Here is an 18,357-nt window from a genome sequence, read left to right as displayed (position 1 = left end):
TGGGAAGGATGATTTGGTGCATCTCTGTTTTATCCATGGTGAATCTGGACCTCAGAGCAGAAGGACCCTCGTCTCTCCTCTGGGGAGTCCTGGTGCCACCTCAGTGCAGGCTGCTAAGTTATCCGGGTCTGACTTTCTTCTTCTCTGCTAATATTTGTCTTAAGCATGTAACACAGTCATGCTTATTAATGATGAGGAGACAGCCAATGAAAATTAATTTTTTCAAAGATGAATAGATATCTAGATTTTTTCAAGCACAACTCAATTAAGAAAATATCACCTCACTGAGCCCCAAATGAGTTAGGTCTCACTGAGAAAGTGTCTCCTAGTGCCAGGCAAAGTGCCTCATATTTGTAATCCCAGCACTTCTGGAGACTGAGATAGGAGGATCTCATGAGCCCAGGAGTTCAAGACCAGCCTGGGTAACATGGCAAAAACCTGTCCCTACAGAAAATACAAAAAAAAAAAAAAAAAAAAAAATAGCTGTGCATGGTGGCGTGCACCTGTGGTCCCAGCTACTCTGGAGTCTGAGGTGGGAGAATCGCTTGAATCCAGGAGGTTAAGGCTACAGTGAGCTGTGTTTGTACCACCGCACTCCAGCCTGGGTGACAGAGCCAGCCTCTGTTTCCAAAAAAAAAAAAAAAAAAAAAAGAAAGAAAGAAAGGAAAGGAAAATGCCCTTGAGTGGATTACATTTTAACCACTGTGCTAACTTGAGAGATAGCCTGCTATCTCTTTACGGGACATGAGGGCTGATAAGCACCTCATTGCATGGTCCTGGGGACTGATGAACAAAGGCTAACATGTGGAAAAGAGCAACTAAAGAAAGAAGAGCCACCTCCAGGTTAATTAGTACAAGTCTCCTCGCTGATATGCCCTAATACACTAAAACAGCAGTAAAAACAATCTGCACATTGGCATCGAGGGCACAGATAAACTTGCTGAGGACCCTTACCACGACAGAGGGATGCTTTATATGAATCCTTAGTAGATTAATTAAGTTCTTGCTATTTCCAGTTGGAAATGATACTGTCCTCTTAGGGCTATTCAGAGAAGTTCATCTTGATGAAATGAGCTGTCCTAGAATGGCAGTTCCCGGGCAGCAGAGCCTGGGCTCAAGGAAGGTGGAAAGAGGGGGTGGCGAGGAGCTGCCAGGTGCAAATGTCAGGCCAGCAATGCAGTCCAGCTTGCATGGACGTGCATCACCTAGGAAGTTGTGACTTGGCTGCATTTTCCACTTCAGGTGAGATGGAAGGGTGAACTCTACCTCACCTCCTGGTGAGGTTGATGTTTCCTGGTGTTTATAACTTTCTTTGTAAATACTTGCAAGGAATTTACCATTTTAATGCTGGAAGAGACGTCTATTCCTTCATAAGAGGACCTGAGTGGATCTTGATTGCAGGCCTTATGCTGGGCAGAGCTAAGGAAATTCAATTTGTCTCCAATCTTATTTGAATGTTCTTTTTTTTTTTTTTTTTTTTTTTTTGAGACAGAGTCTTGCTCTCTCACCCAGGCTGGAGTGCAATGGCACGATCTCGGCTCACTGCAACCTCTGCCTGCTGGGTTCAAGCAATTCTCCTGCCTCAGCCTCCCCAGTATCTGGGACTACAGGAGCATGCCACCATGCCCGGCTAATTTTTTGTATTTTTAGTAGAGATGGGGTTTCACCATGCTGGCCAGGCTGGTCTCGAACTCCTGACCTCGTGATCCACCCGCCTTGGCCTCTCAAAATGCTGGGATTACGGGCATTAGCCACCGCGCCCAGCCTATTTGAACGTTCTTATGCCTGCTACAAGTGCAGCAGCAGAATCTCCACACATCTTGCGTGCGAAAGTTTCCTGTAGTTCCTTTAGCATGGAGAGGCTGGGGAAGGTTACAGACTGATTTGTACTCTTTAGACATATAGTTGATCATTGAACAACACACGTCTGAACTGTTACACACAGATTTTTTTCAATAACTGTGTTAGAAAATCTTTTGGAGTTTTGCAACAATTTGAAAAAACTCAAAGACAAACCATGCAGCTAGAAATATCAACAAAAATAGAAAAAGTTAAGTATGTCATGAGTGCATAAAATGTATGTAGATACCTAGTCTATTTTATTATTTACTACCATAAAATATAACAAAACTATTGCAAAAGTTAAAATTTAGTAAAACTTATGTACACACTCACAGATCGTATATGGTGCTATTCTCAGTTGAGAGAAGTGTATACAAACATCAAGATGCAGTATTAAATTGTAACTGCATAAATTTAACCGTAGTGCATACCACAGTACGGTAATAATTTCATAGCCTCCTCCTGTTGCTGTTGCAATGAGCTCAGGTGTTGCAAGTATCCACTTAAAACGTTCTGTGATACTCAACATTCCATCATGAGCAGTTCATCCCCAGTGAATTGCGCATCACAGTAAAAAGTGCCCTCTCCCTGTTCACATGGATTTTTCGTCCTGTTTCGTGCTGTACTGTAAACCTTGAATAACACCATGGGATCCACATGAAGTGGCACTAGTGATGCTGGAAGTGCTCCCAAGAAGCAGAGAAAAGTCATGACATTTGACATTACAAGAAAAACTTGATTTGCTTGATATGTAACAGAGACTGAGGTCTGTAGCTGGGGTTGCTTCCATTTCAGACAGATGATTCATCTTGTAAACAGGCGGTGTAAACTTACTGTATGGATAAATACATAACAGTACCATAGATGTATTTTCTCCTTAGAAACGTTTCGTTTTCTCTAGCTTACTTTATTGTAAGAATACAGTATATAATACATATAACATACAAAATACATGTTATTAACTGTTGCTGGTCAACAGCAGGCTATCAGTAGTTAAGTTTGGGGGAATCAGAGTTATACCTGGATTTTCTACTGTGTATGGTCAGTGTGCCAAGCCCCCAAGTTGTTCAAGGGTCAACTGTAATCCTAAAAGAATCTAATACAATATTGTACACAGTAAGTGGTCAGTAAATAAGGAATTGAACTAAATAAGAATACATAAATCTCAGAATATGTGCAACCTGATCGTAGTACACAGAGATCTCTCTATATATCTCTTTTCTCAGTTCATGCCATTATTTCAGGTAGAAAGCACCTTATTTTGAATTAGTTGTCTTTAGAGCAAAAATCCGTCTAAGAGTGCAGTGTGGTTTCCTATGCACAATCTGGAATAGTCCATTGCTTCATGCCTACCCTGGACATGAAGGGCCGTGCCACAGCGGAAGTCTCTATGCATCCACCCCTGTCTATACCTGAGCAACTCATTCCTCTTTGCTGCTCTTTTACAGGCTACAGAGTGCGGTGGCGCCAGCACAGAACTCTGCTCAATGTCCCTCTGTGCTTTCACAATGCTGATGGATTATGAAGGTAGGGAAGAATGTACAGCCAGGAGGCCATTAGGAGGGCAACTATTTTATAAAATCACATTTGTAGAATTTAATGCATCCAACAACTACCAGGGGAAAGGTGGGCAAAAGCTATACCAACACCACCCAAGTCAAAACCAAAACAACAGGAAAAGAAAATTATGTGGATGTAGAATTTCTGATAACATCATTCCCAAGGTGCCTTATCCAAGAGGAACTGCTACAATAATATTTTAAGTGGAAATAAATACATGCTGGAAGCATTATATATTAGTAGAATTTGTTTTTTTTTTCCCTAAAGTACTTTCTCAAGCACATCAACATAAGCCCCTTAAGAGACATTTCACATTAAAAATAAAATGTCTGCCCACTGCTGGTTTCTCAATTTGTCTCCACCTTCTGTCCCCTTTAATGAACTGGGCCACGAGGTGAGTCAGAGAGGATAAAGGGAGTGGTAAGAATTTGAGGAGAGAAGAGAGTGAGGCTAAAATAGGAAATCAGGAAATGCGATTCGGTCCCCCTGTTCCTCACATGGGGCCACCCTCTTGTTGCCCAGTGTGGTTTCTTCTTGAGGGTTCTGCATGATTCCTCAATCCCAGGGAATTCCACAGGACGTTCCACCCAAGACCATTGGGCTCCCACCTCTACTCTTTTGTCAGTTAATGAACAGGCAGGAATTTCACTGCCTGGAAAGACGAACAATGCTTTCTGGTCCTTATTTCACATCTAAAATAGAGAGGTCAATTGATTTATTGCTAAATATCTTTGAACACTAAAATAGAAGTTTTACAACATATATACTACCTGGTTGCTCTAGACTTAAGCCAGGGAAAAGTACAGATTCAACATTTAAAATTGAGATAGACGCTTTCCACTTAGTGCTACCAGTCTTGCTTTATTTCATGAGAATGAGAATATAATAATATGCCATACGTTCATTTGGGGGAAAGATTGATGTCTTATAATTTATAATTACAGAAAACATGTGAGTTCACTGGGAATAAAGAAATTTTGAAGATAATAAGATACTTTCACTTATGTCATAATTTCTATGTCATTTGGTGTAGGATGTGGAGATATTAACATTTACACCTAACTTAAGTTTGTCATCCAAGACCTGAAAGGGTTTTGTCTATCAGCTGCACCCCTGGGTAGCGACACAACCTTGGGGAAGGCCTCAGCCCCATCCCTGGTACAGCAGGAATGAGAACAGCACTGCCTGTTGGGAAGCTTGAGGGAGGCTATGGACGTGCAGCGCTTGGCAGAGGGTCCCGTCATGGAAGGTTCCAGCAAATGTGAGATACTTTTCTGATTTCATTTTCTCCAAAAGAAAGGGAATAAAGGAAGAGGGGAGGAAATAAGACTAATTGTGAGAGATAAAGTACAAGGGTGAGGGAAGGAGTAAGGAGACATGAAGGCAGCGTGGAGCAGCTGAGGGGGGAGATTGCTTTCACCACTTCCCAGCATCTATTGCAGATTCCACCCTCAATCATTTTGTAAGGACCCTTTATTCAAGGTCATGTTTGAACCCTGCTGAGCCAGTGGCGTGGGTCTCTGAGAGAATCATTAACTTAATTTGACTATCTGGTTTGTGGATGCGTTTACTCTCATGTAAGTCAACAACATCCTGGGATTGGGACACACTTTCTGGGCACTGCTGGCCAGTCCCAAAGTGGAACATAAGGAAGTGGTTCTTCTACTTCTTTTATTTCTGAAATCAGGTAAGACATAGTTTTTTAAAATTATAATAATTATTTTTTCTCCCACAATGCAGTACAAATACATATGCCATGGCTTTATGTGCAATTCATTTAATTTTTGATTCATGAAACTCCCAGTTGAAAATCTTGTATAAGATTGAGGAATTCTTCAAGAAATAAGTTTAGTTTTCCTGTGAAGATTGTCAGTGTGCTGGAATGAATGCGCAGAGAAAATAATGGGTGGTTTTTCAAATCTAAATGAGTGCACCCACATAATGGCCAGTCTAATTGAAAAAGAGCCAATGTAGCTAACTATGCAAAGGATGGCTAAGCTCTTCGCCTGGTTCTCAGTTTGACTAATTTCTATAATCTCTGTTACGGTGTCATGCTCCCCTCACTTGCAAGTTAAAACAATGAAATTTCTCTTTGAATATATTCTGTTCTCTCACCAGTTCATGGTGGCGGCAGGGTCAGGGACTCAGCATTTCTCCCTTTGTTATGGCCTGAGGAAGGCTTTCCATCAGTAAACGTTTGCCTCTAATCCCCGGAAAAATCACACGCATCCATTTGCCAGGTGCTGTGTGCAGATAGTGATTCACCAAATACTCACTTAGTGCTTGGGTTAGGTCGCTACATTTTTACACATACATACATACCTGTGTGTGAATGTGAGTGTGAGTGTGTGTCCTTTACAAATACTAGCTTATTTAGCTCACGGTATAGGTAGGGTAGCATATTCATCCTCATTTTATAAACAAAGAAATCTAGACTTAGGAAAATCATGTTATTTGCTCAGTGACCAAATTCTCAAATCTGGGAAATAAAGAAAACTGGATTTAAGCCAGGTTTCCCAGAAGGAATCTAGGGCTCTTCTCACTTTTCAGCTTTGTTTAAGCCTTTGAGATAATATTCTAAACATGTCCTAGTAGTTCTTTTTCTTTTTTTTTAAAAAAAAAAGCTTTATTGAGATATAATTAATGTATAGAATTCACCCATTTAGGCATACAATCCAATGGATTTCAATATATTGAGAGTTGTGCAGCCACCATCAGAATAAATTTTAAAACTATTCATACCCCCAAAAACGCACTCCACTCTCCTTAGCTGTTACCCCCGATCTGCAGCTTCTGGCAACCACTAATCTACTTTCTGTATTTATATCTTTGCCATTTTGAACATTTCATACAAACGGAATCATACGATTTGCTAGTAGTTCTTCATGTAAATAATGTATACTTGAAATTCAATCTATAAATTACCAGATAAAATTTTACAAGTTGCACTTTAGAGTCAAATACATTTGATTTTAGTGGAAGCCATTCAAGGAGCTATCAAACAAAATACAGAGCAGGAGAAAATTAAAGAAATTTTTGTAAGAAATTGGTGTATGTTGGGGGTATGAATATTATATTTCAATGCATGGAAACTATGACATAGATCACTGTGAACTTATTCAGTGGGCTACACCCAAAGGCTAGAACAAACTTCTCTGCCACAGGATTAACATATGTTTTAACCAACCTGGGGGGAACATTCTCTCATAAGCTCTTTTGGAAAGCCAGGCTTTCTGTGGATGTATCATCCTTCCAGTGTGCTGCAATGCCCGGGGAGAGGAAAAAGTTTCTCTTACAGCCATGCTTAGTGGGAAGTGGAGAAACATCTTCCATTTCACAAATTAAGTCTTTTACACATGCAAATATGCATACACATTCACACACCACAGTGAGGAAGAAATTCTCACACCATTAATAAAATACATTTGCATCAGTAGCAATATACATCTGCATTTTGCCTATAATATAAATGTATTTTTCCACTAAAAGATTTGTTTGATGTTTCCTTGCCAGCAAATAAGCCCTATCAAATCCTATTGCCATATGAGTCCTAGAGGTGAATAAGAAAAAAAAAATGGGGGAAAATTATTTCAAATTAAAAAGAAAAAAGTTTGATTCTGTTTTGGGATATTTCCTAGGGACAGGAGCTGGGGAGGGGATCTGAGCAGCGATGAGCTATGAAGCATAATAACATGACACAGAGAACTTAATTGAAGGGGGAAATAAATGGAAGTTTTCTTTTTCTGAATATCAATTGTAGCCTGCTCTGCTACACTTCAAAAAAACTCTTCAGAAAGTTTAACTGAACTCACCGTAGGACACACTTTGTGGATTTATTGTGTGTTTTGAAGTCACACTGTGAGCTATAGAATTAACCAAAACACAACTCTTCTTGGAAATGAGAGTTCAAGTTGGCAGAAAGTGCGGGGTAAAGACATGGATGTGGGCCTAAAGCATCTATTTCTTTGTGATCTTTTGATACATCTCTCAAGTGCTTTTTAGTGGATTAGGTTTAGAATGCATCAGCCAACTCCTGCTCAATAATCCATTTTTCCAGCCCGGAATGTCTTAAATTGAGGAAGGACAAAGTCCCAGACGCGGGGAGCAGGGGGACTTTGGCCGAGGACTTTGCATGAATCGATGAGCATGCATTCTCCTCCCTGTCCTGCCCCTTGTGCTCTGTGTACCCTCAGGAGGTCAGGACGGGCCTTTCTGAGAATGAGAATCTGTTCATTCGCCTTCCTACTGGATATTTGTCATCAGCATACAAACCAATGCGCTCTGCAGTGTGTCATCTTTCAGAACCTCCCCTGACCGCATGTTCCCTGGAGGGCTCGCTGTCTTCAGAGCCAGGCTTGTCTCCTGCTGCCGCCTCCACTGCTCTCCTAGTCACTCTATAACCCACTCCCTCTGCCTGCAGCCCCCACCACGCCCCTCAAAGTGGTCAAGGTTGTCCTGTTGTCTAATTCCATGGAGCTTGGCTATCTTCATTTTATTAGCCTCTTTTGGCCTCTTACCCCTGTGAAAATCACTAGCATTCTGTGCGAAGGATGGAGCTGGCATCTCCAGGCTTGGAATAGACCTACCAAAGCTCAGCCAGATGTCTGGAAGAGCCTCAGGACAAGGGAACACCCTGTAGCCTTGTGGTGGGAGCACAGCTGAGGCCCCCTTGGCCACCCTCTGCCACGACCAGGCAGAAAGCAGCTTTCGGACAGATTCGTTGTCTCAGATTTGATCTCAAAGAAAAACCAAGACCAGTATTTGTCCCAGGTTCTGCTTTTTTACAATTTCCTCCGAAATCCAGATACCTGTCAACACCTTGGAAAAACTGATTTCTCCCCAGTTAGTAGTGTTGTGTGACTGTCATCAGCCCAGTACAAAAATGGCCTTCTTTGTTGGGGAGCTTCTTACCCTCCAGTGTTTTGCCCAATTTTTGTCCAAGGTAGCAACATAATTTAGTTCAGTTCTTGTTTATTTCCACCATCATCTATGCACCAAAATTTATGTGTCTCAAGGAGGGACCATTCAGAGGATGCTTCCCACCAGTTCAAGTGACAGTGTCAGAACCAAAGCGCATATTGTAGGAAATCAAACAATGGCCTCCAAGTTCCGTTTCTACCCAGGGATGAACAAATCAACATCAATCTTGGTAACACAACTGCCACTGATGGTGCCTTACTCTTCTCTCATGACATGGCACAATTGATAGCAAACATAAAATTTGTTCTTGTTTAAGGATTTATATCCACTAATATGGTAACATAGTAGTGGTTCCATAGTTCTAACCTGTTTATCAATCCAGTTAATCTTTTACTATCTTGCAATCTGTTAATGAAACTGTTTTTCTTTGTTTTATAATTTCAACTTTTAGAGTCAGGGGTACATGTACAGGTTTGTTACATCACTAAATTGCGTGACACTGAGCTTTGGGGTACAAATGATTCCCATCACCCAGGTAGTGAGCTAAATACCTACTAAATAGGTAGTTTTTCAGCCCTTGCCTCGCTCCCTCTCTCCCTTCTCTGGTAGTCCCCAGTGTCTTTAGTTGCCATCTTTATTTATGTCCACATGCCCAACTGTGTGTTCTTAACTAAACATTTTGATTGATAGCTACCCATTCTACTTCCAGTAAACAGCAAGTTTTATTTGGTTAATGCTAACCAAATAGATTAAAAGGAAGTCATGACAATTAGACATCGGCATTGATTTACTGACCATTTATTCCACTTGGATCTCCCACCTCTAGGTCAAGGAGAGCCTCTGGATGACTATGTGAATACCCAGGGGGCTTCACTGTTCAGTGTCACTAAGAAGCAGCTGGGGGCAGGAAGCAGAGAAGAATGTGCAGCAAAATGTGAGGAGGACAAAGAATTCACCTGCAGGTATTTTCATCGTCGTTGCACCTACCCAGAAATCTGTAATTCAGATGGCAAGTAATTTACTCACACATTTATTAACGATTTAAGAGGAAAGAGAAATTTATGGAGCCAGAGTTTGGAACTATATTTGCTCATAGTATGTGAAGCCATACTAACAGCTTCTTGTTAAGGTTTATTGGAGTCTTCGTTAGAAAAATACCCTAAAAGGAAGTTATTTGTTTTTACACCGGACATAAACATTAGCAGTTATTGTTCTGAGCTCCAGTTTTTAACATCATGATCAGTAAATGTTTGTTGAGGATCATATGAATGAAAGTGTCCTAGATAGATCTGAGCAATGACTTATAGCTACAAGATCCAGTGCCTGCCCTTCAGTATTTAAGGTGACCGGATATAATGTTAAAAAAAAAAAAAAAGACACCCTGAGTGAGGTACAGGCATAATCAATGCATGCTCTACCCAGATCCAGAAGAAAGAACAGTGCCTAAGGTTGAGGCAGCTAGAGAAGGCTCAGGGAGGAGGTGGGAACCGAGCTGGGTTTGGAGTTGAGAGAGCTCTTGAAAAGCACCAGGAAGGCAGGGGAAGATGCGGCCCTGCACTTTCTGAGGGGGACCATTAAGAGATCAAGTTGACTAAAGCAGAGACTTTGTGTAGGTGATGAGCCTGGGAAAGTAGCTATGGATGCCAGACTGAGCACCCATAGCAGGACCACGGGATGGAGATGGGAGGGGTCGGGGGCCAGGGCAGGGTGGAATGTGGAGCAGAGGTTCAGGGGAACTGATCAGAGTTGGGAGGTCATGGAGATGGACTATCTTGGGGAATGGGTTCAAAGCAACCAGAGTGGCTTCTTTCTGACCCAAAAACAAAAATTAAGAAGATGAGTGAAGAAGAAGTAAAGCAGTTGAAACAGAAAGAAAGAGAAAATTATGAGGGAGGGAAGGTAAGGGCAGATAAGATTTACTGCCACGTTGGTGTATTTTGTTCAGTACTTCATCGATGCCATGCCCAAATAACTGAAAGAGGCAGCAATTCTGAGCTCTCTGGTCCCTCAAGATATTCAATGATCTTTAGCATTTCTCATTTATTAATAAACATTTGTTTTCTTTAAATAAAGAAAAATACTTATTGGATTTCCTGCTTCGTTCTGCAGGGCATTCCAATATCACAGTAAAGAGCAACAATGTGTGATAATGGCTGAAAACAGGAAGTCCTCCATAATCATTAGGATGAGAGACGTAGTTTTATTTGAAAAGTAAAGTGAGTACATTTTCTTCCTCCTCCTCCTACTGTCCTCCCCATCCTCCCACTCTTCCTCTTTCTCTATTCTATCTTTAATTTATGAGACCAGAGGAGGAAGGCGCTATGGTGTTGTAAAATTGAATTCTGAGTTAGGACAGGATTTGATTACTAACTAACCATGTCAGCTTGAGTATATTACTTCACCTCCTAGATTTAATTTTTTTTTTGTTCAAAAAATGAAAGGATTAGATTTACAAAATCACTTCTACCTCTATGACCCTGAAAATAAGATTTTTAAAATATTATTTTATATTTAACAAGGAGATGGGAAGTCTAAGCATTCCTTTTGGTCTTGGCTTCTTATTCTGCAGGGTGACCATGGTCCTCGGGCCCTAACATCTGGACGAAGCCTTGTAAAACAGAAATACTGAGGTGTTTTAATTCTCAGAAACATTTAGATTGGGACACAAATCTTATTTTTTACTCTTAAATTTTTCACATGTTGGGGGACATGGTCTCTATTTTTCTCAGATTTCTGATATGTTGTCTTTTTAAAATGCGTAAAAGTTACAGTTCCTTTTCTATAGTTTATTTTAAAATGTGGGTCAATAGTCCCACTGCTTAGAATAAGAGGCACACAGGATTTCAATAGAAATTGCATGCCTTTTTAGATGTGCGAATGTTTCATTAAGCGTATGAATATTTGAAGAGATGTATGACACTTTAAAAACTGTTTCCTCTACTGTGTTGGTGGCCAGGTATTAAGACCGTTAATAATAACAATTTAGCTCTCCAAATATCCTGCATCACAGGTGTTAAAGAGGACTGGAAACACCTTAGTTCTTGTATTCTTGAGGATGATTTGCCATATTGTGTCTAGTATCACGGCAAAACTCCAAGTAGCATTTTAAATAGTATTTATTTGGGTTGGAATTATTTCTATGCATTGACTCATCTTCCTGGGTTTCATTAGCTGTACCCATTGTACTTTCTTCCTTACCACTATTTATCTCGAATTCTTGAGATTAAAGTACAGATTAAATCTAAACTTTATCTGGTGAAGTTATTAGTTCTTACAAGTAGCAAGCAAACGGTAAACTAAATAGGATCACCTAATTGTACCAGATTAAAAAAAAAAAACAAAAAACCCCTGATTCTCCTGATTCTCTTTACAAAATGCTAACATTTAAATATGTCATTTGTAAATTGTTAACCAGAAGGAACATGGGAATGACTGTAGGTTGAGTTTGAAGTGTGAAGTTTGAAGGCTTAGTTTGCTTGTTTTCAAAGTGACAGAAGGGAGCAAAAGGTTATATAAACTCCGGTGGGTACATACAAACAAAAAAGAAGTGAAAAGTCAAAAGTCAGTCATTTTTTGGTCCTTGTTTCTTTGCTGTGGGATATTGACCTGCTGCTAACTTACCTGCCAGGGTTTTGCCAGGAACAGTCAGTGTTAGATCACATTTACTTCTGCCACTTGCCACCAGCCACACTGCCTTCACCGAGTCCAAGACCCTATCACCACTGGTTGGGGCTACTTGTAGCTGTACACCTGATCTCGAAGAAATGTAACTTCCCTGTTTAAAGCCCTTCCTAGTGCCCTTAAAATAAGACCCAAAGACTTCCCAAATGTGCCAGGGCCCGGCATTATTTACGTAACCCCCGGCTGCTGTTTGCTTGGCTTGCTAAACTTTTCTACAAAGTTTCTGGCCTTACTTCTGTTCCTTCACCACCCCAAGCACACGCCCTCCTGCCTGGGACCCTCTTCACCTTTGTCCTGCTGTGCCAGCTCCTTCTTATCGCCTAGGTGTCAGCTCAATCATCACCTCCTTTGCAAATCTTCCTTGACCCCTAGACCTCCCTTTCACAAAGTACCTTGAGTTTACACTTTGATGAGTGTCTTATGTCTACTGTAATACTATGTCCCAATGAAGATGTACTGGCAATCATAATATGTAGTATTGGGTTAAAAGCATTAGTTTGCTGTAGGTATGTTAGGAGTACTTTCCCCATGTGATTGATCAGTGAATTTAAAAATGGCTAAAGTGGGTAACCTTAAATGATGGTGCAAATATACCTTAAACATTTTATATTTTCATTGAAAACACAAGTGTACTTGACACCTTTTGATGTAGAGCAGAGGCTTTTTTTCTTCTAATATGGGGTCACCAGTAGAAGGTCTCTGGTGCATTTCCTGCATAAACTATGCTCTCGTGCAACATCTGCAATAATTACTTTCCTTATTTTTGAAGTGGACCATATCTCGACATTTATTAATCAATCTGCATGTGTAAAACCTTTAGATTTTTATGAATTCCTCCTCAAGCTTTATAGTCAACTATATGAGTGGATTGCCCTCTGTGGATCTGATAGCAATTTTTTAAATGATTCACGTTTCAACTTGTTAAAAACATTTAATTTAGTTACAAACCAAACAAAAAAGAGCTTTGTTTATTTTCACATTCATTTCTCAGTTTAGATCATCTTTAATTAAATATAAATGTAAGAAAGTTGGAAAATGCAAAGAAATGACTCGTTGTAAGCACATAACTCACGTGGGGGGAACAGACATGGGTGGGCACACTAGCAAACACCTGCCAGCTGCATGTGGACCCAGATGGGCACCGGACTGTTTTAAACACAGGAGACGGCCCATTGTCTAACTGGTGAGTTGGTTGAGTGGAAGCTGGTTGAGAACTTTTACTGCAAACCATTTACAGTAGACCACAATTTTATAGCCCTGTTTGGCACTTTTTCATATCACTGGGAGCCTGAAGAAATAGAAGTGGGTTGGATCTCTTTCAGCCTCGGAAAAGCTTGCCATTCCCCCATCTAAAAACCCTTTCCCCATTCTCTTACTGTGTCTCATCATGTATGTAACATGTATCCATGTATCATCATTAAGTGATCTCATTTTGTATTGTTTCCTTGAATATTTCCTGTAACCCCCCTGCCTGATTCCACTAGAATGTGAGCTCTATGACGGCCAAGCCTCTGGCTGCACTGTGCCCCGTGTGTCCCCAGCATCCTGGTGGGGCTCGATACACAGAGAGCTCATAAGTGGCATTTGAATACATGAATCAAAGTATGGAATGGCCCAGTTTACTGCAGCCTTTTTGCAGATGCAAAAGATGATCTTTTAGAAAGCAGAAACAGGGGGTCTGGTGCATGAGATCTTTTTCTCAATGTGACTATGCTGTGCAGACCTTCACGTGGTGTCTTGTGAAAGACTTTGACCACTGTGTGGACTTTCCTTCGGTGTATCTTTCAGAGTGCAAGACTGGGAATGGAAAGAACTAGAGAGGGACGATGTCCAAAACAAAAAATGGCATCACCTGTCAAAAATGGAGTTCCACTTCTCCCCGCAGACCTAGGTCAGACTTTCCCTTTCATCTTTGTGTTCATCTACTGTAAAGTGTCCCTCTGTGTCTGTAAGGGATTGGTTCCAGGACCCCTGTGGCTACCAAAATCCATGCTTCTCAAGTCCCTTATGTAAAATGGTGCAGTATTTGCATATAACCTACCTACCTTCTCCTGTGCAATCCCTAATATAATGTAAATGCTATGTAATCATTGTTATACTGTATTGTTTTTATTTGTATTATGTTTTATTGTCATATTGTTATTTTCTCTCATCTTTTTCAAGTCTTTTCCATCCACAGTTGGTTGAATTTGTGGATGTGGAACCCATGGATACAGAGGGCCAACTGTATTTAGGATAATTTCATCACTTTTAATTCAAACCAGAATATGTGAATAAGCAGACAGAAAGAATCTTTTTGATGTCGATGTTCAACTATTTTTGGCACCATAGTAGAACATGGTTGCTTTCTATTTTTTCTTGGGTATGGAGGTTTCTTGAAGACCTAGAACATAGAAGAATGCCTAGTTAAAAAAAAAAAAATCAATGAAACTACGAGTTTTAGGCCAAATCTGAGAAAAGACCAAAGATGACTATGTTTGGGACTGAAGTAAACATATCAAGTTAGAACTCTCATCACATGTTTGACTCAAATTGTGGAGCAAAATAGTAAATAAAATATAAAAATGAAAATGAAGATACGTGAAATTCAAATGTCGCAACTTGCCTATTATTTATTTTAGTGCATTTTTTTGTGCTTTTCCCAGTTTGGTGTTAGGTGGCATTAAGTTCTCAGTAATGACACTTATCAAATAGGAACTTAGTGCCTGTTACTCACCTTTATCCATTCCCCCAACACTCAACAAATTGCCTTTGCTATATCCCTATGAGATGAGCAGATCAAATATTCCCCGTGAGTTAATGAAAACTGATTCAACCAAATGGCGAAGTCAGAGACTATCGGGGGCCATGGAGACACTCTGGGCCATTTTTATGAGGTAGTCTAGGCTCATCTTCATGAGGGAACTGAGGTCTTGGGGGGTGGGGGTTACCCCAAATAGGTTCTCAGAAGAACCAGAAATAAAACCTGCCTTTCTAGACTGTAAGTCTTGTGATTGTCATCTAAATGGTTGTCTCTATACAGCAGCTCATCTCTAGAATTGAAAATAAGCTTAAATCCCTCCTCCATCCCCAATAATTCAAGCTGCATTTCAGAGAAAACTAGGACTTTGGAATTAGACAGATCAACTTTGAATTCTTGATCTGCTCCTTCATAGCTATTTATGCTTAGGCAAGTTTTGTTTTGTTTTCTTTTACATTGCCACTCAGTCTTCTCGTCTGTAAAATAGGGATATAACACCTTCCTCAAATGGTTTTTTTATTAGGACTAAAAGAGAGAATGTGTAGAAAGATGTTAGTGGAATTCCTGGCACATAGTTCACATGGACAAAATGGTATTAACTACGAAAATTTTTACAGAGAAAAGGGTAACTGACAAAAGCAGGTGTTTGGAATGAATTAAGACCATGGCAGGCTTTTGAGGCCTTTATATTTCTCCTGACTGTGCAATAAAAATATTTTGGCTCTCTGTCTAAGACTTGGCTGTCACAGTAGCAATGGTAATATTAGCTACTGTGCCAGAAGCAGCCTATCAATAGAGAAATTGAAAATCTGACCACACAAATGCTGCAGCACCCAGCTGAAATGCATTTGGATGACAATCTCAGATGGGAATCGAGAGCATCTCCTTCTGCCTTGCTAATAGCAAGCTGATTTTTAGAATATAGTCTAAGTGCTTCTCTTCCATCTTCCCCAGATTCTCACCTGCTACACACCCCTCAGAGGGACTGGAGGAATCCAGACAACGATGCGCAGGGGCCCTGGTGCTATACTACTGATCCAGAACAGAGATATGACTACTGCGACATTCCTGAGTGTGAAGGGCAGGAGTGGCTCTAGAAAATGTTTTCATTTCTGCCCTTCACCTGTAAAATAATTTGTTGTAAAGCCCCTTCCCACAGAGATATTATTAATAATTGTGTAACGTGTTCACCTCTCGGAAAGGAGCAAAACTTTGCTCAGATCCCAGAATTAACCTGATTTTTTTTTTTTTTCTGAGACAGAATTTTGCTCTCATTGCCCAGGCTAGAGTGCAGTGGTGCGATCTCAGCTCACCACAACCTCCGCCTCTGGGTTCAAGCGATTCTCCTACCTCAGCCTCCCAAGTAGCTGGAATTACATGCATGTGCCACCATGCCTGGCTAATTTTATATTTTTAGTAGAGACAGGGTTTCTCCATGTTGGTCAGGCTGGTCTTGAACTCTCGACCTCAGGTGAGCCGCCTGCCTCAGCCTCCCAAATTGCTGGGATTACAGGCGTGAGCCACCATGCCCAGCAGACCTGAATTATTATTATTAAAATGTTACAACAACATGTACAAATATAAAACTACATCTAAACCCTAAGTACAAACTTCTTATGCTTAAAACTCTTACACAGTGTTAACCCCAAGACAGATTTGCAATTAAGTAGTTAAAATAAAACAACAAAGTCAATAAAAATCAAATAAACAATACACATTTAATATGGTAGACTTTGCTGTTTTGCTGAAGCTAAGCAAGGAACCAGTTTTTAAATCAGCAATCCGTTATTTTCATGGACTGAGCAATTTAATAGTGCACCTCAAAGGTCAATGCTAAAAACTAAAAAAAAAATTCCTACTGAAAAAACTGTCATCGTTTCACATTTCTGGCTACATTAGTGCAAAAGGGAATAAATAAAGGTGAGATTTGTGTGACAGTGTGGATATGGTACTGTGTGACAACTCAGTTCTCCCATCACTTCCACCTGTTTGAATCATCGGGATCCTTTATTTGTACACCATGTTATCGGTATTTGCCCTTAAGCACCACCAATGCACCACTTTTATATTAAGTCTGCCCATTTTCCTTAGTACTCCATAAAATTTAAGTCACATATTACTCTGCCTCACCATGTTACTTCAATAATTCTGAATCAAAGTTTAAGTTTGTGAATAATTTTGCAAAAAAAGAGCCAATCATGCTTCTCGACAACATAAAAAGAGAAGCGCCGTCACTTCAGGTGAATATTGTTCTCCGTGAGGCCATGTGCATAAACAAAAACTCCAGACTAAAACCCTGAGACGGTGCCAGGTCATTCAGCAGCCAGCGGAATGATCAGTGTAATTTCATACAAAGTTTTAAAGATCATTATTGAAATGATGTATTTTGAGCTTCCTGGATCCGTTCCTCTATGTCTACCTTAGTTCATTTGGGCTGCTGTGACAAAAATATCATAAACTGGAGAGTTTATAAACAACAGAAATTTATTTCTCACCGTTCTAGGGGCTGTGATGTCCAAGACCAAGGCACTAGCAGTGTCTGGTGAGGCCCTGCTTCCTCATAGATGACACATTCTGGCTTTGTCCTCACATGGTGTCAGGGGCTAGCTAATTCCCTGGGGCTTCTTTCATAAGTGCACTAATCTCTGTCCTGAGGATAGAGCCCTCGTAACCTGATTGACTCCCAAAAGCCCCACCTCAGTACAATCATATTGAGGATTAAGTTTCAATATAACTTTTGAGGAGACACAAACATTCAGACCATAGCTTTATCTATCATTAATTTGGGGAAATTTTCAGTCACTGTTGCTTCAAATGTTTCTTCTGTTTCTTTCTCTTTTTTTTTTTTTTTTTTTGAGACAGAGTCTTGCTCTGTTGCCCAGGCTGGAGTGCAGTGGCACGATCTCAGCTCACTGCAAGCTCCTCCTCCCAGGTTCACGCCATTCTCCTGCCTCAGTCTCCCGAGTAGCTGGGACTACAGGCGCCTGCCACCACGCCCCGCTAATTTTTTGTATTTTTAGTAGAGACAGGGTTTCACCGTGTTAGCCAGGATGGTCTCGATCTCCTGACCTTGTGATCTGCCCGCCTCGGCCTCCCAAATTGTTGGGATTATAGGCGTAAGCCACCACGCCTGGCTTTCTTTCTCTTTTTCTTCTCTTTCTGGTATTTCCAAAAAGTCTCCATGTTCCACCTTTTGTAATTGTCTCACAGTTCTTGACTCTTGTTCTGTTTTTTCTTTTTCATTCTTTTTTCTCATTGTGTGTCAGCTTTTGAAGTATCTATTGACATCTCTTCGAGCTCACTGATTCTTTCATTGGCCATATCCATTCTTTTGATGAACCCATCAAAGGCATTCTTCATTTCTGTTATGGTGTTTTTTATTTCTAGTATTTCATTTTTATTTCTTCTTAGTGTTTTTATCTCTTTGCTTACATTACCCATCTGTTCTTGCATGTTATGCCGTTTTTACATTAGAGCCCCTAGCATGTTAATCTTAGTTATTTTAAATTCCTGGTTGGATACTTCCAATATTTCTTTCATATCTGAGTCTGGTTCTGATGCTTGCTCTGTCTCTTCAAACTGTGGGGTTTCTTGTCTTTTAGTATGCTTTGTAA

General features: G+C 40.4%; 1 protein-coding gene across 1 annotated transcript; it reads left to right on the top strand.

The window, feature by feature from the left end:
• The first annotated feature begins 4,611 nt into the window (after positions 1-4,611).
• PLGLB2 (plasminogen like B2) lies at positions 4,612-16,678 on the top strand. The gene is made up of 6 exons (XM_054677531.1): positions 4,612-4,663; positions 4,985-5,089; positions 9,149-9,284; positions 10,432-10,538; positions 13,792-13,894; positions 15,698-16,678. The coding sequence occupies exons 1-4, from the start codon at positions 4,612-4,614 to the stop codon at positions 10,535-10,537; spliced, it is 399 nt and encodes a 132-aa protein (XP_054533506.1). The 3' UTR covers position 10,538; positions 13,792-13,894; positions 15,698-16,678.
• Positions 16,679-18,357: the final 1,679 nt, after the last annotated feature.

The sequence above is a fragment of the Pan troglodytes genome, chromosome 12, assembly GCF_028858775.2.
Source record: "Pan troglodytes isolate AG18354 chromosome 12, NHGRI_mPanTro3-v2.0_pri, whole genome shotgun sequence".
Lineage (NCBI taxonomy): Eukaryota > Metazoa > Chordata > Mammalia > Primates > Hominidae > Pan > Pan troglodytes.
Note: the sequence above shows the minus strand (reverse complement) of the source record. Positions and strands in the feature narration are given on the sequence as shown.

Bases quoted from the DNA above. Each gene is read 5' to 3' on its own strand.
- PLGLB2 (XM_054677531.1), top strand. From the start codon at position 4,612: ATGGACGTGCAGCGCTTGGCAGAGGGTCCCGTCATGGAAGGTTCCAGC. The intron at 4,664-4,984 runs GTGAGATACTTT...CTCTCATGTAAG, and splicing joins CATGGAAGGTTCCAGCAAAT to TCAACAACATCCTGGGATTG. The intron at 5,090-9,148 runs GTAAGACATAGT...TCCCACCTCTAG, and splicing joins TCTTTTATTTCTGAAATCAG to GTCAAGGAGAGCCTCTGGAT.